The sequence below is a fragment of the Astatotilapia calliptera genome, chromosome 3 (genome assembly GCF_964374335.1).
Source record: "Astatotilapia calliptera chromosome 3, fAstCal68.1, whole genome shotgun sequence".
Lineage (NCBI taxonomy): Eukaryota > Metazoa > Chordata > Actinopteri > Cichliformes > Cichlidae > Astatotilapia > Astatotilapia calliptera.
In genome coordinates, this window is record NC_137424.1 from 50,262,031 (window position 1) to 50,278,723 (window position 16,693).

The following is a 16,693-nucleotide window of genomic DNA, read 5'->3' on the forward strand; positions in this document are numbered from 1 at the left end:
TGTTTGAATCCAGGCAACTCCCTTCTGGTATAATTGATTTTGCTTTCCTGCTTTCCCTTTCACTTCTAAATACTCGTTACAGATATAAAAAAAAAAAAAACCCCAAAAAAACAGACTGAGCTGTGTTAAAGTTGGCCTGCTTAAGCGCTCCGGGCCATTGGCATGCCTGACGCCGATTTAAAAACCCCAAACAATGAGCTTTGGACCTTGAATCAATTAAATTAAAGTTAATTGCAAAAATGAAGGGCTTAAAAAAACAGGACAGCAACAGCACTTTCTAATTGTCAAGAATAAATTTTCCTTTTTGTTTGTGAGTTCAGTGGAATCGCTTGAAGCGTTGTTTTTATCCTCCCCGTGGTTTATGATCGAACATCAAGGACATTGTTTTCTTTGTTACACTGCTACCCATAAACACACATTATAATTCACTTCAATACCGTTAATGACCTGTTTCTGTTTGTTTGTTTGTGTTTGTTTGCCTTCTTTGTTGTTCTAAATGTGTTAAAAATAGAGGGCCCGTCCTTGGATTCAGTGGAGTGAAATTGATCACCAAGAGGGCTGCAGCTAATGATTGCTTTACCAATCCATCTGTTGGTTGTCTTAATTAATCTGTGTAAAATACTGCAGTAAGTGGCATCGTTAATTGCTTCATTTAGTTGGTCAAACAGCAAAAACTAAACAAAAAAATCGAGAATATTGGGTTTGTTGCAATAATATTTAACAGGAAAAAGGCCCAAATCCCCACATTAGAGAAGCGGAAACTGTTAGGCTGTGTACTATAGAACATTGTTTTTGAGAAATAATGAAGCTATTAATTGTTTTTCAAAATGATAGCAAAAGTATGATTATCTGGTTGTTTCAGATTCTAAATGGTGATGATTTGCTGCTGGTCTGTGTGATAGAGCATTATTAAAGTGTATGTTTTTTCTACAGAAGGCATTTACAGCGAAACTAGCAGACCTGCTGTACAGTATCATATTATTCTTAATGAGCAACAACAGTCAGTCAGTTAATTTTAGTTACTAGTTGGATGAGATCTGCTGTAAAGGGGGAAAAAACCTCAACAATCAGACATTTCTCTGTTGGCAACAGTGGCGAAGAAGAACTTACTTTGAACAGGAAGACACCTCCAGCAGGGGCAGCCATCTGCTGCGACTGTAGAGAATATAAATGATGGTGTTGTTGAGGATATGTTGAACCATCAACAAGCGCATCTGCTTGCCTCTGTTAGCTGCCGTTAGCTTCTCTTGGTGTTTATTAGCAGCTCTTAGTGTCTGTTAGCTGCTTTTAGCCAGGGTTAGTGAAGGGTTTTTTGAAGCGGATGTAACATTGTTGGACTCAGACACTTAGTGAATAAACTCTCATTTGATGTGAGAATGTAATCAAACTGTTTATCAAAGGGAATGTTTTTGTTTGTTTGTTTTGTGTTTTTTGACACTTAACCCTAACATTAGCTAGCATAAAGTTAGTTTAAAACCAACTATTGTTGTTTAGCCAACTTGTTGTCAGCGATGTGGAGACAGGAGGCTGATCTCAAGCTGCTTACGTAAAATGCCAATAATGTGCAGTGACTTGTCTTTCCTGGCCACTGTATTCAAATATGGTTGGTGAACAAGCTGGCTTCTGCAAACCAGCTTTTTAATAGATGAATTATACGTTTATTAGAAGGCATCAGTTTGCTGGAAAAGTAATTACATACTGTTCTATGCATATTTATGATTACAGTATCCTCTTTTCTGCTGACTGTATCTTTAAAGTAGCAAGTGTAGGCTAAATGTGGATGCATGTAATCAGAGATGCTGTCTTAGTGTTGGGTTGTGGGATTTCTTTTTGGTATTTTATATAACAATGAGTCAAAATTAACTTGGCATAGAGCAGTTGCTTCTGACAGATCTATTTCACCCACCCGCGACTTCTTTCATAGCACACAGCCACAATATGTGACTGATCCTGGTGTCATCTAGTTCCTTTGTCGCTGTCACAGTCTCTGCTATGCCTCAGCCAGCTCAGTTTGGTGCTGTTCAAATATCAGCACCATATCTCAGAAGCGAGTTATCAATTGGTGTGTCCTTGGCTGACAGATTCATCCATAACAAAATAATCATAAGCTGCAGCCCTGATTGGATTGACAGTTTATTAAATTGAGCATACTTTGGCTCATAGTTGAAATAAACTTGGGTGAATTTTTTTTCCTATTTTTGCCTAAAGGGAGGGGGAGTCTCCCACACACTGACACACAACAGTAAAACTTTACAGCTTGCTGGATCGCGACCTTGGTTATGCATTACTAAAAAATCATTAGAGTGTGAAGCTGGAAGTCAACAGCATGCGAGCTGACAGTGTGGGTGTTGAACTCATAGTAAAACTGCACAGTTTACTGTAGTCATTAAACAGACGTTTTTCTTCTTCCCCCTCCTCTCGCAGAAAACAAAAGGATCATACATTGTAGGTGGTGGGTTGCATACTCTACGCCCCCCCAATCCTGCTTAACCTCCTCCTCCTGCATGAACGTCTTCATAGCATGTGTGTGTGCAACCATACACACTTGCACCTCAAGCCCTCAAAGGCATGCTCTTCCCCTGTTTTTCGAGCGCAGAATGATCTGGTGTCAACTCAGTGCAATATGTGTGTGTCGGCCTCAGGTGGCAGTCGCTATCAAACGCGCACACACACACACTCAAACGCGCACACACACAGCCTTGGCACGACAAGCAAAAGGCCATGAAACCTCATGAATAGAAAATGAAGCTTCACCCCTCCGTCTTCATCTGCATGAAAAGAATCTCTGCAACGGCTTTCGGCTCAGCTCATTTAAATTCCGTCCTCCTCCTTTTTAGATGTTGTTTATTTCATACTTGTCATGCACGACATCATTTCTTCAACACGCATGGTGCAGGTGCTTTAATAGTGAATGACCCGAGCATTACTGCGTAATCACTGTCAAAAAATAAAGGAAACATCAGAGAGAAGAAAGCAGGGATTCTTTTTTTTTTTTTTAATACTAGCACTTTTTTCTCAGTGCTTTCTAAAGTCAGAGGTATTACTGCTAAGCATCTTATGTTAAGAGCAAGGCATGCTCGTGATATTTCCCCCCCCTCTGAGAGTGTGTGTATGTCAGAGCTAATATTGACTAAGCACACACACAGTCTTCTTTTCACCTATTCAGACTCTGCGGCAGTTAAAGATCTTTCTTTGTGCAAGTCGCTGTTTCTTTAACAACCAGGCAACAGTTTGGCAAGAACCCACTGTCTGGCCCAGCCTCCAAATGCCTCTTTTGTGTGTGTGTGTGTGTGTGTGTGTGTGTGTGTGTGTGTGTGTGTGTGTGTGTGTGTGTGTGTGTGTGTGTGTGTGTGTGTGTGTGTGTGTGTGTGTGTGTGTGTGTGTGTGTCTACTGACAGCGAACTTTGCATTCTTGCGGACGGAGAGGCAGACATGACGTTGTGATATTTTCACAGTGAAAGAATTTCCCCTCCTCTCTCCAAAGCCAAAAGAGAGATGAACTATTCTTTTAATTGCTGCATGCTAAGTATGGACGACTGAAACTCCCACTTATAGAAATGATGAGTTTGGGTCTCTAATTTATTGGACTAGTGACACATTTTGTTTGCAGTCTTGCTTCTGTACACCACCACAGTAGATTTTAAATCACTGAGTCTGTGATTGACTGTGAAGGTTTTCAGAGGTCTAACAAACATTTTGCATTAACTGTTTAAAAATTGCAGCCATTTTTATACATATTACCGTATTTTAGAGGTTTAAAACTGACTGACAGGCACTTTCAGTTACAGTTCCTTGTTATTCTCTAAAAATAAAGCAGACTTAATATCCAAAGTTGATTCAAAGTGTTGAATTTTTATTTTTTAGGCTTTTAACTAATTTTAAATGTAAGACCCAAAGAGATGACAGTGTGAGTGAGGGAGGCTGTCATTAGGCTCTAATACTAAAATAAACCTACCAGAGAGGAACAGCAAGAATTTTCAGTGTGGCAAAATCAACAATTTGGTTCATTTTTTAAAAAAAAAAAGGGGACGGCACCGGCCAGCTCAGGAACACCAAAAAGTCCCACCAAAACCCCACAGGATGTGACTAAAGATGTCAGAATTATTTCCATGGTTAAGAAAAATAAATTCACAACATCTAACCAACTCAGGAGCAATCTCAAGGAGGTATGAGTATTATTGTCAGAGTGTAAAATCAAGAGACACCTTCATGAAATACAGACTGTTTACAACAAAGTGCAATCCACTGGTTACACTGAAGTACAAGAAGACCAGATTAGACTTGGCCTGCACAGTTCTGCAAAAAGGACAAAAGCCAAATCTGCCAAAGCAACCCAAGAAAAAATTGGACAAAAAAAAAAAAGTCAGTCACCTGATGTCAAACCAACACAGAGGCTTTTTAGTTACAAGATACAGAACTGAAGATGGAGATCTACAGACAAGCAGCAGCTAAAGAGAGCTGTAGTAAGGGCCTGTTGGAGCATCTCAGTGAATGTTACGCCCCAGTCTAGGGGTACAGGAACGCAACATAAGTTTGAAAAGACTGCCCCGCCCTGGTCCCCAAAACCATACACAGAGGGAAACCAATTCCTTAGTGAATCGTGTTTTATTATCTACACTGCAAAAATGAAGCTCCAGGGTGAACAAAGGCCAAAATAACAAACAAAACAAGCTAAGTCAGGAGGAGGTGCTATCTAAAACCCTATGTGAAATCAAACATCAAACAAAAGACAAGCGCTACACCTAACTCCCTAACTGAAATAAACAGGAGAAAACAGTGCAAGGAAAAACAATACGGCAGCTCACCCCTTCTGTTGCAGTGCTATTTACAATGTGCTATGTACAATGAAAGCTAATATACACAATATATACAGAACTCAGAGAAGCCGCACAAATCGCAAGCACAAAAGTCTCAAGTTTTGGAGGCCAGGGTCAGGTCTGCTGCTGCTGTCAGTGGCTGCCCCGGGACAACTGCTGGTGAGGGATTTGAAGAAGATCACATGGCCAGGGGACCAATCAGCAGCCGTCAGCTCATCCACTCCGGGACCTGCAAAGACTTAAAGGCAGACAGACAACAACAGCCACCAAAACAGATTATGGACAGGGCCATAACAGTGAAGGAAACACAACATCTGTTGATGTCCATGAGTTTGACCTCTATTTCCTAAACAGTTTATGCAAAACTGTTCGTTGAATTAAAGCTGAAAGTCTCCCACGTGGTGTTGTACAGACGCAAAACTTTGAAATTGTTGCCTTTTCCCAACAAGTTATGGGCATCACTGTAAATGAGCCATTAATTGCATCAAGAAAATACTGTAGGCATTAATTTCATTAATGAAATGTGACAGATTGATTTATTTGCCAATTTTATTTTTATATTTGAAAAGGTTCTGGTTGTATTTTCCATCCCAGTTTACTTTGATGTGATATATATTCATTTATTTCAATAGAGATACTTTCTTTTTCCAGAAATCTATCGTCTTTATCTTGTTTAGCTGTTGGTCTCAATTTTTTTTTAGCAGACAAAGAAACACACTTTGAATTACAGTCTACTTATTTGTGTAAATCAGAAATACCTAAAGAAGCATCAGAGCAATAACAAATACATCATTTATTAAGGGAAATACTTTAAAATAGGAAATGAAGTAAAGCTAAATAATGCAAAGCTATGTTGAATCAGTTGATGTCATTTAATTGATTTTGTTTAATTTTTATGTCCCGTTTAATATAATGTAATTATTTCTAATTTTGGCACTCGTGGTCCTCCGTAGCTCTTAAAAACCATTGATTATGCAGCGATAGTGCGGCTGCCTGGCTCACTGTCGCCTTGCTGTTTTGCTGTGGTCTTTTTTTGGCATTAATGAGGCACCTAACGAGTGCAGAAGACGTCCTGTTGTGCAGTGTCAAACAATTGGAGTTGAACTCGAAGCTGCAGCCGAACTGTTTTATCTGTAGAAGCATAGCAACAGTCCCCAAGTAACCCACTCGCTAACTGGTACACAACAGCTCAAATTTAGCGCTGCTGCCTGGTGTCGTTGTACAACAAAAGGCTCTTTAAACACTCCTAGCCTCGCTTGTTTTTAGGAAAAACAAGCGAGGCCATGATCTCAGTCTGCAAGTGCAATAAATGCAGAGAGAATTAGTAAAGCTACAGCAGAGGCACACTGACAAGTCAGAGGTAAAGAGTACAGCCTGGCATTGTTTGACAGGACGTCGCGGTGTGAGGGCACTGCAAGATGAATAAGACAAAGAGGCAAACGTAGCAAAGGGAAGGCCCGGCATTGAAATGATCGCTCTGTGCTCGGGAAGTCAAGAGAATAAGGCGCAGCCTCTCCTCTTCAACTTCTTCCTCACTCTTTTTCAACCTCCTCCTTTGTTGTGTCTCTCCTTTGAGTCTCCTGCTAACAGTGTGAGTGTTTTCTGCATGTTGCCTTGGCTATTCCTGGAGCCTGATGTACTCTGTTACCTTCCTGTGAGACCAACTAACTCTGGGTGCTGTTTGTGTCTGTTACTGTATGTGTAGGTGGGGGTTTTTGTTTTTTTGCATGTGAGAGAAACAAGTTGAGCGGATGACTGAATTTCCTCCGTTTCTCCCCTCATACTCGACTCTCAGGCTCCCAGCAGCCTGCTGGAGGCTTTGGAGCAGCACCTTGCCTCTCTGGAGGGCAAGAAGACCAAGGAGCTGAATGCAGACACCAGGTAGACACGTTATAATTGGTCAGCGGCATCAGCCTTTCTCTAGTTTGCGTCATTTGCATTTCCATCATATGAAATTTCACCGTTCCTCCTCGAGAGTACTCCCTCAAAAAGAAAAATTGAACACCACCTCTGTTTTCTCCCCTTTCTCTTATGTTTGCAGAGCATCCACCCTGTCGAACGCCGTCTCGTCTCTCTCCTCCACCGGCATGTCCTTCAGCCGCATGGATGAGAAGGAGAAGCAGCAGGCTTTGGAGGAGGAACAGGCCAGATTGCAGGCGCTCAAGGTAACAAATTTTATTCTTTTTGGCCAAATTGTTTCTGGATCAAAGCAGGGCAGAGTCAGAGCTGCAGCAGCAGAGAGGCCAGCAGCAGCAGGTCAAGTAGTTACTGCTGTCTCCCCTTTCAAGAGACTTTTCAAGTGGCATCACTTGATTCAATTTATTCGATCTCGTGCAGCTCCTGCCAGACACAGCCATTTCTTCCCACATATTCAGTAATGCTTCAGTCGTTCAGCAGCCTTCGATGAATGAAATCAGTGCAGGCTTTTATTTTTATATATATGTATATATATATGTGTGTGTGTATATGTGTGTGTGTGTGTGTGTGTGTGTGTGTGTGTGTGTGTGTGTATATATATGTATGTATATATGTATGTATGTATGTGTATATATGTGTATATGTATATGTGTGTGTATATATATATATGTATATGTATATGTATATATATATATGTATAAAAATGCTCATCGTTCTCACTCTGAGTTTTGATGAAACTTTGGTTGTTCTGTTGTCATTGAACAGCAGATGGTTGGAGCTCATCCTTTCTCTTTGACCTCATGCAGGCCAAGAGCAGACGAGCTGTGTGACACAGAGCGTGAAACCTATTACGTCTACACATGCTCAACAAAACCATACCTGATTTTAGCTCCTCCCCCCTTGAAAGTCATGACTATGTTAAACTTGTGCAATAAGCCACCCTGAACCTAATGTTCACTTTGAAGACAAGGAAGAAGTCACAGAAAAAGATGGCACAGGCCACATAAAGTCGCTGAATGTTTTTCTTGGATGCTTCTGGACATTAGACAAGAACTTTGTGTTGAAAGTTCGATACAGTGGGACAAAATTCAAGTGTAAAACCCAGTGAATCTCATAAATGGACAGGCGTGCTTCCAGCAGCATTCCTGACCCTTGGGCTCAGACACCACACGCTCCTCCACTGTCGTTGCCAGTGATGGTCCTCGACATTAAAATCGGGTCATTTAGACACAGAAGTCGGGAGTGATGCAAACGTAAATCAGGTGTGGATGTTGCTTTTTATTGCTGGAGTCGGAGTGCTTGTTATAAGTCTGTGCTTGAAGCTCTTTAAACCCATCCTATAATCCAGCCTGTCTATATGGAAATAAAGAATAATAGCCTCACAAAAACCACCTCCATGACGAGCGTAGCTGCAGTCCTGTCTCTGGAAAAACTCTACTGCAAATCTCCTGCAACATTTAAGCACTTACAAGTGGGGAGGAGAAATAAAATCCATACTGCTCCACTTTGCTTTACCGGTAGAAGACCGGCTGTGTTGTTGTTGCGTTGCTGCTGAAAGATTGTCGAGTAACTTTGGCGAGTTCTGAACTCCCAGTCGAGGATAAAGGCCAGCAGTCTCAGTGGCGAAGTGAGCAATAGAAAAGTCAAGTGTAAAATGTGTTGACGTTTCTTGCTCCAGCCCTGGGAGTCCTGCCTTACAGCAAACTGTAATTGAGTAGGAGCAGCGAAGCTACAACACAGCGACTCAGTGTGTGTGTGTGCATGTTAAGCGTGCTTACATCCTGGCAGAAAAGATACAGTACGTGTCTCCCAGTGTTACTGGGATCTCTGTGTGTATCCTGGCAGATTACACTTGTCTGTGTGTTGCCAGCCAGCCAGCGCGCCTAGGTGTGCGCTCACGTGCACGTGCTTGATGGGATTTTAGCACGCTGTTTACTCCGTGCCTTTGGTTGCCCCCCGTTTCTGCCAGGGTCCACCGATTACCTTTTGGGTTTAGTAAGAAAGGAGAGGGGAGATAAAGTGAGAGCGAGAGCAGAACAGAGTAAAGAAGAGGAGCTGAAAAGAGAGAGAACGAGCTCTGGGGTTAGCGGGGGTCGTCCAAATACTCTAGTCCAGCTGTCTGCGCTCTCTGGTGTCCATATGGACACATGCACTCACGCTCAGCTACTGTCCAGCTGGGGCCTCAGCCAAAACAATAACAGCAGTTCCCATTTGTTCCTCGCTGCACTGTCAGAATAACGATGAAGAGGACTCGGCCTGGCTGAGGCCGGCGCGGCAGCAGCGGGAGCTTCTGCCTATTAATCCGCTCAAAGTCCAAAATCCCTGAAAGGTGGACGAGGTTGTAAAGTGCAGTAGAACATTTGCATACATTGAAAGTTCAGGCTGAAGTGAAAATGCCTGGACAAGCACCTGAAAGCTTAAACATTCAAGACGTTTTATTGTCATTATGCAAGCAAAACCATGACAGTAAGGCAGTGATCCCTCACAGTGTGTAAAAAGTGTTGGTTCAAGTCAGTTTCTGGCCACTTTCATTCTTTTTTTTTTTTGACTTATTATTATTTTTATTGTCCATTTTATTTCTAGTTTTGCACTTTAGTTTTCCTTGTTTTAAGACGTGATTTATTTTTTGCCACTTATTCTCTAACGTGTGCCTTTCTCTTATTTTTGTATGTATTTCTCCTGCTGTCTACTATTTATATTTCTTCCTGCACAGTTGGTGTTGAGCACCCACAGTTTCATTGTACATGTACAATGACAATAAAGGGCTATTCTATTCATTCTATTTATTGCTTTCTTTTAACTGGGAGCACTTTGGTCAGAGCTGTTGTTTCCTTTCTTTTTCCTTTTTCTTTTTTCTTTAAACACGCACTATCAATAAAGTATATGGACATATGTGCATCGATCCCTGTGGAGAAATGAGTTCATTGCCACAGCGAATCAGGGGAAGGACACGAGTGTGAGACGAGAAACAGGCAATAACAACAGCGAGAATGACAAAAGCAAGCGATGTGGTCGCTGAAAACGGCACTCGAAGCTTCAGCGTCTTCTGTGACTCGCATGGAGAAACCGATATTAGTTATTTTTATTATCATGTGTTTTAAATTTTAACACAGATGACTGAGAACAGAGTTGCTTGACAGTTGGACGTCTTCCGTCGAGCTGATCCTGATGCAAAATCTTTATATTAATGCAAGAGTTAAGAGTCTCTAGAGCTGCAGGAACACCTTCAGAGTGCTTTGATGATGATTTGATGAATAAATTATTTAAAACTGCATTATCCAGATCAGTTTCATAACCTGACGGCAGGCTTTTTTACTCCTGTTTCAGCTAAATGTAAAGGCGTGCGCAGCTCAGGCTTCACATGCGTTTGAATTCATCTTCCCGAATCAGCGGAAAAGGCACAAAATTCTAAACCTGTTATTGTTTTCTCCAGTTTGGTTGGACTCTGCTGATGTCGGTGTTTCTGTCACCAGAGAGATCCGCATTCAGCGTTTCAGCAGCACCTGAGTCTCGGGGTCAAGCGCTGCTGGACTTTTTAGCATCGCAACAAAAAAGAATTTGCTGGAAACAATTAGTTTTAAAGTACTTTACACTAATAGCCTGTCATTGTATTGTTGTGTGCGCTGAATCAAAAACAACACGGCAGCCTTGGCAGGCGAAACTGCACAATAATCTGAGGCTGGGAATTCATTTGGCCTGGCTTTTAAAGCCAAGAAGTGACTCTGTAGATCCCCAAAGCGTACTTTCTCCTGTGTATTTTCTCTTGCTCATCCTTGCGTCACGTCATTCATTTGTGAGATTAGATGCCTGAATCAAAAACAGCAACACAAAGCTATATAACTGCGGAGGTTTAGGGTGGTGCTTTCCTCTGTGGAAATGTGTATTTTTCTTCATGTGCACACAGTGTGTCACTTCCCCCGGATCGGAGCTTGTTGGAAAAGAGCCTCTTGTTTATTTCTGTGGGAAATAGCTGTTTAAGTGTTGCCTTCCTGGTCACATTGTGCTGTTTTTCACACTCCCGGCTGTGTGTTCTCCTTCCAGGACCAGCGCCTGAAGGAGATCACCATGCAGACTCCACCCTCTGCCTCCCCCAGCAGCCAGTCGATAGGCAGCGCCAACAACAACAACCACGTCACGCAGACCCCGGAGTTTTTCAGCTCCACGCTGTCCACCAACAGGTGAGCACGCTGCACAGCCAAACACCTCCCTCACACAGTCATACTCATCACACTGAAAAGGAGCCATTAGCTTAAATATGCAGCGCTTTGTAAAGATGTTCAGTAACGAGCACAGGTGTGCACGTTACTGAACAGGTCGGTGAGGAATTTGCATTTTACCACCGTCCTGTGTGCAGCAGAGATCTGACTTCATGCTGCAAGCAGCAGGTTTTGAGACAAGAGCAGCACATAGAGTTCTTAAATGAAACCCACTTAGTAATATGGTAACTGATACAGCACCACTTACCAGCTACAGTGAACTCTAACACCAATGCACTGTGTTAGACGTAGACAGGGGTTACTTTGTAACTCATCTAAAACCTTACGCTACAGCCTGACGTTCACCCGGAGAAATGTAACTCCACGTTACATCAGCACAGTCTGCAACACTTGTGATTGGTCCGTTCAGTTACATTGTTTCCTCCTGTGTTAGTAGGCAGCTACTTTTCAGTACGGCTGGGTATCGTCACTGATTTCTAGAATCGATTCGATTCAATTCGATTTGAATCTGGGAAATTTTGCCTCAGACAGTCAGAAATATTATAATTCAGATCAGTACATTTACATATTTTTGCATCTATAAAAAGGAAGCTGACACTCACAAGACTTTATCAAAGGTGTGAGCATCACAGCAGAGGCCTTTGTGTCAAAGTAACTGAAGATAAAACAGAAAAACATGAAGGTGATTTTCCTGGCCTGAGTTTTATAAAAATATTCTGCAGTTCATCAAAAACAAAAGAAAACCATTAATCAACATATGAACATTACCTCTGAAGTTACAGCAGTTTTATTAGAGACACGGCTAACGTTTTGCATTTTGCATCATTTTAAAAAGTTTACATTTGTTCAGTATTGAACAGCAGAAATTAGGTTTTCTTTTCGGAAGTAAGTAAAAGGGAAAAAAAGAGCGGCCGACAGCCTGTAAACAACGTAGACTTGTGCGTAACAAGCAAGCGAATAATGAAGAAAACAGATTTTTAGACGGGAAACTGTTCTTGAAGTACAGAGAGAGAGAAAGAGAGAGAGCTGTGCATGAAGTGTACGATGTTTATGTGAAGCGTAGTTTGAATCTTCTTTTGCTGCTGGTTCAGTCAGTATTGTTTGGAGAGAGATCAAACTAACAGCTCTAGAATCAGCGCAAAAAGGGCGTAAACACAAAGCTTGGACCCGCCGAAACATCAGAATCAGCGAGCTGTCGGCTTTCAGCCCCGACCGTGCCGTCGGGTGAGAAAGGCGACATCTCACTGATTCTGATCCGTCGGCGGGTCCAAGCTTTGTGTTTACGTCTTTGTGCAGAATCCGTGTACCTGCTCTTATTTACTGTTTTAGCTGTTTGGTGGTTGTCGAAACTGAGAATCTGGCATTTCGGGCAAAATAAATTTATATTAAAAAATCGATTCAGGATTTTAATGAATCGACATCACGTTATCCAAGCCAGAATCGATATTAATCGATAAATCGATTATCAAAACCCACCCCTACTTTTCAGACTGTCATCTGGATGTGATGCACAAGCAACAAATGAGTTAGTGATTCGTTTTCTGTCAAGTCCATGAAACATATTGGCTTTGATTTGAGGGTGATCATGTGACTGACGTGATTTTTATCCTGGCATCCTAGGTGAAAATCAGTGGGAGCACTGTTGAGTTCCTGCCTCTTACATACAGTCTTGTCATTGAAACCCAGTTTGCACTGGCGTGACACATTACTAAATCTGTTCTTTAGTTTGTATGAGTGCAGAGCCCGTATAGGAAGTCTGCAGACAGACGATAACCACTGTTAAAGAGGAGCTGATAGAAAACTTAAAAAGATGCATTTGAATGATGGTGATGCTGTGAAGATCTAATGTTGTGATCTAACCTTACATTACGCTGTCACTCGTGAACTTTGTGCAGTATGAGGAGAATCGGTCAGGACATCGTCCTTGTTACGTTCTTACTACAGGAGATAGTCCACTGCAGACAAGTTCTCACTACTGGAAACACTTAAGGAAGCTGCCAGGAGGCAGGACACATGACAGACTTAATTAGCTAAACTGTTCTCACATGCCTGAAATTCAACATCACGCAGACTTTGCTCTGGAGACATGATGACATTTACATTCTTACTCACAGCTCCGGTGGGTGAAATATTAGGGCTGCAGTGGGTTTTAGGTGCTGGTGCCCAGCCATTTGAACTCAACAGGAGGTGCTTTATATTATAATACAGATTTTCAGCTGAAGTTTCAAGATGTTAATGAACTTTTTAAAGACAGTAACAAACCTCCTCTTGTTGTGCAACAGAGATTAAAAATATATATTTGTTTTCTGTCAGCGTGCATTTTTAAAAAGAATTCTTATCTAACACAACACATCCTTCTCGTATCTCATCTCCGGCTGTAGCGGAGGTAAAGTAAGACTATTTATTCTTGATAATCAGAACAGAATTTAGGCCCAGTGTGCACGCTCTGAATTTACTGCTCCTAACTGCTTTATTGCTCTCTGGAAGTTTTTACAGCCCTTCAGAGCGGGAGGATTAATCTTTATCTGTGACAAACGAACATTTTTAGTGGTGGCTTTAGCTATTTATGCTCAATTGATTAAATATTAATGCTGCGTCTCCATCTGTCTTTCCGTATCTCTCTGTTCTCTCGCTGACTTACTCGACTCCTGTTCCCCTTTTTTCTCCCCCTCCTCCCTCTCGACTCATCCTCATCTCTTTCACCCTCTTTTTCTTTTCTTTTTTTTCTGCTCGCCTCTTCTGTGGCTTGCCTCTCTGCTTTTCTCTCCTCAGTGTGCCCAATCTGAACAGTGACCTGTTTGATCTTCAGCCGGCCTTCATCCCTGCTGTGCAGAGCACTCCTTCCATCTCCAACGCCAATAGTGCCTGGGGAGGTACGTTACCTGCATACATACACGTTTTCATTTATTTTTATATATATTTATATATATATAAAAATAAATGCACCAGCAGGGATGCAGACATGCGTATAATCAGACTTACACAAGTTAATTTATTTCTGAAATATCCCCTCTGGCTGCCACTCGAGCACCTGTGTCCATCCATCTATCTGACCATTCGTCATGGAAACCATCCATCCACCACCACCATCGTCTCCACCGTCATCGTGTTTTCTTCAGGGGCTAATGTAGCGTGACCCAGTCGGCGTCTTGTGTTGCGTTCCAATCTCTGCTGCTCAGTACAGAAGTGAGACTCACACAGCGTCTCCTTGTTGTTTGTTTGAGGCTGAAAAGCTGAGAACAGACTGCACCCCAACAAATTTGTGTGGAGGGGAAAAAAAAGAAGAAGGTCGACATTTCAGCGGGTGCAATCGGCCGCTTCGGATCAAAATGTAGCGCAAAGATGCGTCTGTAAGCTGGGCTAGTGCGGCGTATTTAAGGCTTTATGATAAAGGATTATGCAGAGTTTGGCCACGTTACAGTCAGAGCGACTTCCTCACTTCAGATATGAGCCTTTCACATTATCAGGGACTCTGACCCAGAAGCTCAGATAAATGTCCCCCGTACTTTTCTCAGAAATACCACAAAGCTTACTTGCTTCAGGAAATGTCAGAGGATGTAAGATTACGAGATACTGATCGGGTTTTCAGTCGGGCAATAGACGGAGGATGTATTTTAAAAGAGTACTTTAATATTTGAGGGAAATATGCTTCCCGTTGTGCTGGGGAAAACTTTACAGAGAATGTGTGGCTAGCTGAGACCACGAGTTGTAACGTTCCCATTAAAGGGATGCACTGACTTGTCCCACTTTTTCAGCTGGAATGATCCTTTTTAGGGATTTTTCTCACTCACACTTTTACCCCCGTACCAAAAAAGAAATGGTATTCAGTTCATTTATTACCATTTTGGTTCATTCAAGCTCAGTTTGAGTCTTTCATGATTGCACTAGTGTTTTTTCTCTGCTCTGTTTTACTGTGAGTACACCACCTCACACAAGAGACGGGTGAAGTGAAGATGATAGCAATCAGGTAGAAGACGGCTCCTTCTCCCTGCTGTAGATGCACTAAAAGCTTCCCAGTAAGTGTAAAACCAAACATAATGAGAAAGAGAAAGAAAGTGCTTTTGTTGGAGCTTTTCAGTGGGTGTCAACATATTTTTTGGTAAAGCGAAAAGCCAAACAAACAACAACAAAAACGGACTTAAAAGCTGGTGCACTGCTGCAGAAACATGGTATCAAAGGACAGCACAACGTGTAATATAGCTGAATAGATTGGCCCCAATGCTGAGCTTTCTGAGCCAGCACCAAACCAGTGTCTCATACAGTATAGATGTCAGCTCGGAGCATCTCTGGGAAATTAATGAGCTTATATCCAAAATGGCAGAGTCTTCCTTTACATACACGCAAAGTTTTAGTCAGGGAAACTTGTGCCGTGACAGAATTGCCAATTACAGGTGCACAAATAGCAGCATGCTAGTTGTTAAGACGTCACTTTTTCTGAATGTTGTAAGAGCAACATTTTACATGCAGATAATTGCATATCTGTGCTTTATGGTGACCTTTTTGGGGCGTATTCTTGTTTTGTGGATCCCACAAAGACGCCCGTTCCCCCGAGGCTTCAAGCTCCTAATCCCAGTCGGGGATGCGGAAAGACAAAAAGGTGCGTCAGTGGATTTCCTCGTGCACTGGCTTAACTCTCCCGTGAAAGGCTGACGTCCCCGACAGCCTGCGCAGAATCCCGAGTCATCGAGCAACAACAATGGCAGTACACTGGGGACTGTAGCGTCCGTGCTCCTAATCTAATGGGATTAGTTAAGCAGGAGGTGCTGGAATCCTTACTTAAAGCAAAGCTGTGACTTTGGGCCTGTCTGATGGATGGATGTATGTACAGCTGTTTCCTTTGTAAAAGTGTGCCCGATAAAGCGTCTCCAGCTGCTATCTCGCGCAGCCTAAATAGCACAAACGGTGCTTTAATCAGTCATATTTAATTGCATTCCTCAGGACTGGACAGCCAACCTCTGCAGCAGAGCGGCCCCGCCATGACCGTAGATTTCGATGCTGTGTTTGGGAATAAGGCCACACCCAGTAACAACGGCCCGCAGCCTGCAGCCGGTAAAGCCTCCTCTGCCTGACTGTCCGGGCAGAGCCAGACTGAACTAAACCTTTTCCATCTTTTTATTATATAACTTTTGGCTTTGCTGGGAACAAAAGCTTAACACTTTACTAACCTTCTGACTTGTTTCTTGCGACTGAGTGGGTGTGTGCAGCTTGCTCGCTCTGTCACATAGACCTTTTGTAACACTTCAAACCCGAAGATGACTTCAGAAACAAATGCTTCCAGTATTTTTTATTGTTTAAAGGTGCATTGTTATAACTGGTACATATTATATCCAGGATCTGAGCATGACCTAGACAGTGTGTAGGTAGCAGAACAGCAAAAGTCACAGCCATAGCTAGTTGATGATCTTTCAAAATAAAATGCATATACATCTAGCACCTTTTAAGACTGTTAATGTGTGTCCATGAGGCTGATTTTAAAAGCAGTGGTTTCAGACCACGGCACAAACGTATGCAATGAACTTGCAGACTCTGAAATGGTTGCTCGAAAGCAGGGACCAAGTCTGTGACCACTCACAGTCAGCTGCTGTCCTCAAAGAGACTTTGTTGGATCAAGATGTAGACAAAGCTGCATTGAGATGGAATTAGTCTGCAGTTAAACTCAGTTGGTTAAGTTAGTATTTACATGGAATCTGTTTGTGATAAAATGGCAAAGATCGCTGATTTACTTTGATACACCGACGTTCA

At 42.3% G+C, this 16,693-nt stretch overlaps 1 protein-coding gene across 12 annotated transcripts in view; it reads left to right on the forward strand.

The window, feature by feature from the left end:
• Positions 1-16,693, forward strand: part of LOC113019101 (phosphatidylinositol-binding clathrin assembly protein) — a 109,960-nt gene that overhangs the window by 65,647 nt on the left and 27,620 nt on the right. For 7 of the 12 annotated variants that reach the window (XR_013902840.1, XR_013902839.1, XM_080291858.1 and 4 more), the window contains 6 exons: positions 2,425-2,445; positions 6,613-6,698; positions 6,859-6,982; positions 10,776-10,912; positions 13,724-13,824; positions 15,890-16,000. Coding sequence is in view for 10 of the 12 variants with exons in the window: in XM_080291858.1 (XP_080147984.1) it covers positions 2,425-2,445; positions 6,613-6,698; positions 6,859-6,982; positions 10,776-10,912; positions 13,724-13,824; positions 15,890-16,000 (580 nt within the window). In the remaining 2 variants the exon portion in view is untranslated. The remainder of the gene's footprint in view (positions 1-2,424; positions 2,446-6,612; positions 6,699-6,858; positions 6,983-10,775; positions 10,913-13,723; positions 13,825-15,889; positions 16,001-16,693) is intronic. The other 5 variants (XM_026162629.2, XM_080291866.1, XM_080291851.1 and 2 more) reach the window with 3 other exon arrangements.